The sequence below is a fragment of the Entelurus aequoreus genome, linkage group LG20, assembly GCF_033978785.1.
Source record: "Entelurus aequoreus isolate RoL-2023_Sb linkage group LG20, RoL_Eaeq_v1.1, whole genome shotgun sequence".
Classification (NCBI taxonomy): Eukaryota; Metazoa; Chordata; class Actinopteri; order Syngnathiformes; family Syngnathidae; genus Entelurus; species Entelurus aequoreus.
The window spans coordinates 34717889-34725452 of NC_084750.1; the positions used below are offsets into that span (position 1 = coordinate 34717889).

Genomic DNA, 7564 nt, shown 5'->3' on the forward strand with positions numbered 1-7564 from the left:
CCGGCATGGAAGCTCAGGTTATGCACAGTCCCATAATCAGGATGACTCAAAATAATACTAGAAATAATCTACAAAATCAGGGAAATTGCCGTAAATCAACAGTGTAGAAGTGATCGGACAAGATAATGAGCCAAAGCATCAATGCACAATGCAAATCAGGCCCTTAATCAAAACAACTCAAAATATTTAGTCGAAAAAATCCACAATGTCAGAGAAATTGCAGTACAACAGCAGAATGGAAGTAAATGGGCCAGATCATGAATGCTCAAGTGTAATCGCAAGACTCAATACTAGAAATAATATACAAAGTCGGAGAAATTGCAGGATAGAAGTGATAAGACCAAAGCATAACTGCTTGGAGTAAGTGCGGGCCCATAATCAGATCAACCTGAAATAATCTACAGAGTCAAGAAAATTGCAGTAAAGCGACATAATAGATTTAATCGTTGGCTTGTGCAGCCCTTTGAGACACTTGTGATTAAGGGCTTCATAAATAAACTTTGATTGATTGATTGATTGGGTCACGCAAACGTATGGATGCTCAGTGTCAGCGCAGGCCCGTAGCGATTAATTTCAAATGCATGAATAGACACAGTCTTGCAGTCATGAAATATTTATTAGCAGTGCAAATATGAACTAAAATAAGTTTGTAACAAACCAAATAAATATCAGAATCATGATAAAACCCTAAAGAACCATTGGCCTCCATCAAGTGTGACGACGGGCATGACTTTGTAGGTTGTTGTCGAAAATGTTAAATTAGGCTAATATTAATATGCTCGATCTGGAAAGCTACATTGCTAAGGTTTAGGTCACTTCGTGGGTTGCCTGCATTCATATCGTTACAGTCATTTTCATCCCTGGGTGACGACCGTTCTCCGTGACCGCGGGTGTCGTCTCAGGCCAGCAGGAGGCCGAGTGCAGGCAGCAGGCAGAGTGCGGCTCCGCCCCGCCTGAGGACCCCGGCGGCTCCGTTGCACAGGTCCGTGTTGCAGCAAACGTTGGTGTAGTTGAAATAGAGGCCGCTGGCGTATTTCTGTCCGCTCAGACCGCACTGGGAGGGAACGGCGCAGCTCTTCTCGTACATGGTCACTTGAAGGGCGCCTACGGAAGCAGAGAGATGAAGGTCTTTACCGAGCAGTGACGGATGAGAGCTGTTTTTTAGACCGAATGATGAGAATGGCTTTCAATCAGCCTGATGAAGCTGATGCAGTACAACCACCCTTGTCTTGCTGTTTCATTAGATTATGGAGGACTTTTGAAAATTCCCTGCGAATACAAAACCCAAAACCAGTGAAGTTGGCACGTTGTGTAAATGGTAAATAAAAACTAAATACAATGATTTGCAAATCATTTTCAACTTCTATTTAATTGAATATACTGCAAAGACAAGATATTTAATGTTCGAACTGAGAAACTTTTTTTTTTTTTTGCAAATACACATTAACTTGGAATTTAATGGCAGCAACACATTGCAAAAAAGTTGACACAGGGGCATTTTTACCACCATGTTACATGGCCTTTCCTTTTAACAACACTCAGTAAATGTTTGGGAACTGAGGACACCAATTTTTGAAGCTTTTCAGGTGGAATTCTTTCCCATTCTTGCTTGATGTACAGCTTAAGTTGTTCAACTCCGTCTCCGTTGTGGTATTTTAAGCTTCATAATGCATCACACATTTTCAATGGGAGACAGGTCTGGATTACAGGCAGGCCAGTCTAGTACCCGCACTCTTTTACTATGAAGCCAGGCTGTTGTAACACGTGGCTTGGCATTGCCTTGCTGAAATAAGCAGGGGCGTCCATGATAACGTTGCTTGGAAGGCAACATATGTTGCTCCAAAACCTGTATGTACCTTTCAGCATTAATGGCGCCTTCACAGATGTGTAAGTTACCCATGTCTTGGGCACTAATACACCCCCATACCATCACCGATACTGGCTTTTGAACTTTGCGCCTAGAACAATCCGAATGGTACTTTTCCTCTCTGTTCCGGAGGACACGACATCCACAGCTTCCAAAAAACATTTGAAATGTGGACTCGTCAGACCACAGAACACTTTTACACGTTGCAGTCCATCTTAGATGAGCTTAGATGGCAGCAAAACAGGTCCAGAGCATACTACTACCACCACCATGCTTGACAGCAGGCATGGTGTTGATGAAACAAAAATGTAGCTGTTTGGCCACAATACCCAGCAATATGTTTGGAAGAGAAAAGGTGAAGCCTTTAATCCCAGGAACACCATTCCTACCGTCAAGCATGGTGGTGGTAGTACTATGCTCTGGGCCTGTTTTGCTTCCAAAGGAACTGGTGCTTTACAGAGAGTAAATGGGACAATGAAAAAGGAGGATTACCTCCAAATTCTTAAGGACAACCTAAAATCATCAGCCCGGAGGTTGGGTCTTGGTCTCAGTTGGGTGTTCCAACAGGACAATGACCCCAAACACACGTCAAAAGTGGTAAAGGAATGGCTAAATCAGGCTAGAATGAAGGTTTTAGAATGGTCTTCCCAAAGTCCTGACTTAAACGTGTGGACAATGCTGAAGAAACAAGTCCATGTCAGAAAACCAACACATTTAGCTGAACTGCACCAATTTTGTCAAGAGGAGTGGTCAAAAATTCAACCAGAAGCTTGTGGATGGCTAACAAAAGCACCTTATTGCAGTGAAACTTGCCAAGGGACATGTAACCAAATATTAACATTGCTGTATGTATACTTTTGACCCAGCAGATTTGGTCACATTTTCAGTAGACCCATAATAAATTCATAAAAGAACCAAACTTCATGAATGTTTTTTTTTGTGACAAACAAGTATGTGCTCCAATCACTCTATCACAAAAAAATAAGAGTTGTAGAAATTATTGGAAACTCAAGACAGCCATGACATTATGTTTTTTACAAGTGTATGTAAACTTTTGACCACAACTGTATATCATGTGTTGACTTCATTATATCACTTATAGAAGGCTTTTTTTCCATATTTTTGGTCCAATATGGCTCTTTCAACATTTTGGGTTGCCGACCCCTGGTTTAAGGTTTAAGACCAGTGAGTCTCAAACTGTGGTACATGGGCTTCATGTAGTGGTGCGCCAAATAATCGCTTCATTAAATATTCAAACACAGTGTTACTGTTCAAACTTGTATACCTACTCAGTGGCCTAGTGGTTAGAGATCGGTGAGTTCAAACCCCGGCCGAGTCATACCAAAGACTACAAAAATGGGACCCATTACCTCCCTGCTTGGCACTCAGCATCAAGGGTTGGAATTGGGGGTTAAATCACCAAAAATGATTCCCTAACTGTATAAATATTCAGGCCTACTACGCTACTTTATTTTAATGTCGGTCATTATGGTGGTACTTGGGAACCACTGCTTTAGACGAAACAAAATGAAGCCGATGCTGTCCGATCCGTTCTGCCTGTGTGTACAATGAAGCTTTTTGTGTTGCAGTTGTGTTACAATAGAGCCTCAGATGCTCCCACGCACATACTGGTTGACTCCCGCAAACACAAGGCTCGGAGATCTCACCTCGCCTGCCCGTGGCGACACTCGATAGGCAGCGCTGTCCGGCCGGACACTCCTGTGGAAACTTCAGGCAGTCCAGAGGAGAAACGGCGGGGAATAGACAGGTATAACACAGCAGGCAATCTGGAAACACACCAAAGAAAAGCATGCAAATTATATTATTTGACCACTTCATCCGAGTCTTGACAGCATGCGATTCCCAGTGTACATAACACATCCATCACAATATATCTACAAAAGCCTGGTTTGTCATAACACAACTCAACAAATCTGTAAATGCAAATCATCAAGCATAAAGTACACAGAAACAAGTTCTTCCACATAACAGTGCATCACATATACTGCATCCTGACATTAGCAAAGTCCAGCAAAAGTGCATTAGTGAATGCAGAGTACATTGGCAGAGTTAAAGCAAATAGAATATCACTTTTCCACATACTTGCCAAGGGAAGACAACACAGGAGAAAAACCAGCTGTGAGGCAGACATGATGCTTCCAGTCCAACTACTATCGCTCCCTGGAACCATGCACTCTTGCTTCCAATTTCTGCAGCTGCTCCCAAATTATCTTCAATTCAATGGAAGCCCGAGTCCACACCCCCCCTTTCCTCTTCATCCACTGTGAACGGCAGCTGGCAGAAACTAGCATTGCGTCAAACACGCTGCATGCATAATGAACCGCGTTTGTGTGTTGGGTTGTCTCGATACCAATATTTTGGTACCGGTACCAAAATGTATTTCGATACTTTTCAAAATAAAGGGGACCACAAAAAAGTGGCATTATTGGCTTTATTTTAACAAAAAATCTTAAGGTACATTAAACATATGTTTCTTATTGCAATTTTGTCCTTAAATAAAATAGTGAACATACAAGACAACTTGTCTTTTAGTAGTAAGTAAGCAAACAGACTCCTAATTAGTCTGCTGACCTATGCAGTAACATATTGTGTCATTCCCCATTCTATTAATTTGTCAAAATTATGAGGGACAAGCTGTAAAAACTGATTATTTATCCACTTGTTCATTTACTGTTAATATCTGCTTACTGTATTTTCAGTTTCAACATGTTCTATCTACACTTCTGTTAAAATGTAATAATCACTTATTCTTCTGTTGTTTGGATACTTTACATTAGTTTTGGATGATACCACAAGTTTAGGTATCGATCTGGTACCAAGTAGTTACAGGGTCATACATTGGTCATAATTTAAGTTTTTGTATGTTCAGGGACGTATTTCCTGAGTTTATAAACACAATATGACGATAATTTTGTGACGATAAAAAATATTGATATAATCATAGTGGTATCGACTAGATACACTATTGTACTTGGTATTATTACAGTCGATATCAGGTGTAGATCCCACATGGCATTTGTTTACATTGTGACGCTGGTGAGCTATTGTATCCTCCTACGGTGTGTAGTGAAACATGTTTAGCTATTCCTCTTCCTGCAGCGATGATACTTGAAAAAAATTACTTTTTTGTCGCTATGGAGCCGAGGATTAGTGATTTAGAAGAAGTTAAAACACTGCCGATTGCGGATGAATTAACTTGTTAATTTTGATAGCCCAGATAATTATATATGCAATATATATTTCAAGAAATAATAAATACAATAACGCAAACATACTAAGGTACTTTTTCACACATGTACAGTGCATTTGGAAAGTATTCACAGCGCTCTACTTTTTCCACATTTTGTTATGTTACGGTCCTATTCCAAAATGGAATAAATACATTTTCATCCTCAAGTTTCTACACGCAATACACCACTAGTCAGGATAGAGGGAAATATGAATGTGGCAATGTACAGAGACATCTTGGATGAGAACCAATGCTTCTCATCCATCCTGATGGAGCTTGAGAGGTGCTGTAATTCCAGCCAAAGGTGCATCAACAAAGTATTGAGCAAAGGCGGTGAATATGTTCGTGATTTTTTTAAATTTTATTTTCAATAAATTAGCAAAAAAATAAGTTTTTTCATGCACTACAATAGGAAGGACAATCAGCATAAACCAACCATCTTGATCCGAATGTGCGTTATCGGGTCAAAAATATTCAGAATTATGTGTTTACATGAAGCATTTTTATTCCGGTTAGGCTTCTAATTCAATTAAATGTGTCCATGTGTACATAGCTATTGTTTTCATGGGGTATTATGTGTAGAATTTTGAGGTCAATACATAATTTACTCCATTTTGGAATGAGGCTGTAACATAAAAAAAATGTGGAAAAAGTGAAGCGCTGTAAACACTTTTTCCGGATGCACTTTATATACAGTGGCTTGATGGACACATTATACTTTTAATTTCTATATTTGTAAAACATTTAATAAAATCAATTTCCATGTACTTTACAACTGTGTTCTTTCACATAAAATCCCGATAGATTATCAAAGTTTGGTGTTCATGACGTGACAAAATGTGAAAAAATTCAAAGTGTATAAATACTTTTTTCAAGCAACTGTAAATACAAGACAATAAGACAATATTACAAAACCCAAAAAACAGTGAAGTTGGCACATTGTAGTTTGTATATAAAAACAGAATACAATTATTTGCTAATCCTTTTCAATTTATATTCAATTGACAGTCCGGATGTTTTTTTCTTCTCTTTGTTCCGGGGGACACGACGTCCACAGTTTCCAAAAACAGTTTGAAATGTGGACTCGTCAGACCACAGAACACTTTGCATCAGTCCATCTTAGATGAGCTCGGGCACAGCGAAGCCGGCGGCGTTTCTGGGTGTTGTTGATAAATGGCTTTCGCTTGGCATAGTAGAGTTTTAACTTGCACTTACAGATGTAGCGACGAACTGTAGTTACTGACAGTGGTTTTCTGAAGTGTTCCTGAGCCCATGTGGTGATATCCTTTACACACTGATGTCGCTTTTTGATGCAGTACCGCCTGAGGGATCGAAGGTCCGTAATATCATCACTTACGTGCAGTGATTTCTCCAGGTTCTCTGAACCTTTTGATGATATACGGCGTGGCGCGGTTGGGAGAGTGGCCGTGCCAGCAACCTGAGGGTTCCCGGTTGGATCCCCACCTTCTACCAACCTCGTCACGTCCGTTGTGTCCTTGAGCAAGACACTTCACCCTTGCTCCTGATGGGCCGTGGTTAGGGCCTTGCATGGCAGCTCCTGCCATCAGTGTGTGAATGTGTGTGTGAATGGGTGAATGTGGAAATACTGTCAAAGCGCTTTGAGTACCTTGAAGGTAGAAAAACGCTATACAAGTATAACCCATTTACCATTTACCATGTTACGGACCGTAAATGGTGAAATCCCCAAATTCCTTGCAATAGCTCATTGAGAAATGTTCTTAAACTGTTGGACAATTTGCTCACACATTTGTTTACAAAGTGGTGACACTCGCCCCATCCTTTTTTGTGAATGACTGAGCATTTCATGGAAGCTGCTTTTATACCCAATCATGGCACCCACCTGTTCCCAATTAGCCTGTTCACCCGTGGAATGTTCCAAATAAGTGTTTGATGAGCATTCTCTCAACTTCCTCAGTCTTTTTTGCCACTTGTGCCAGCTTTTTTGAAACATGTTGCAGACATCAAATTCCAAATGAGCTAATATTTGCAAAAAATAACAACGTTTCCCAGTTCGAATGTTAAGTAGCTTGTCTTTGCAGTCTATTCAATTGAATATAGGTTGAAAAGGATTTGCAAATCATTGCATTCTGTTTTTATTTATTTATATTGTTTTTATATCAATGTTTATTAATGTGCTCTGTCCCTATCTTAGAAATAAAAGCATCATTTTAAAGCAATGCTTGATATTTTCATCAACTATTTGTTTTTGAGGTTTAGAAACCCACGCTGAGTTCAGTGTATTTTATGCTAGCGTGTAGGAATGATGATCGCTCTGTTGGGAATGTGATTTTAATGAAGTTTAACCTAATGATCATGAAGGTGTAATGGGAGACGTGAGGACGAGCATGCAGGACGGTCTGCTGACTGCCAGTCTTGTGATGGCGACAGTCAGGGGACTCAGACCGCATAAGCTGTTTAACACTTAA

The 7564-nt window shown here is 40.1% G+C and overlaps 1 protein-coding gene across 1 annotated transcript; it reads right to left on the reverse strand.

Moving 5' to 3' along the window:
• Positions 1–603: 603 nt before the first annotated feature.
• Positions 604–4156, reverse strand: LOC133635683 (protein Bouncer-like). The gene is made up of 3 exons (XM_062028925.1): positions 3971–4156; positions 3535–3654; positions 604–1104 (listed from the first exon to the last, which is right to left on the reverse strand). Exons 1-3 carry the CDS (start codon positions 4056–4058, stop codon positions 899–901), a joined length of 414 nt encoding a protein of 137 aa, XP_061884909.1. The 5' UTR covers positions 4059–4156; the 3' UTR covers positions 604–898.
• Between the last annotated feature and the right edge of the window lie 3408 nt (positions 4157–7564).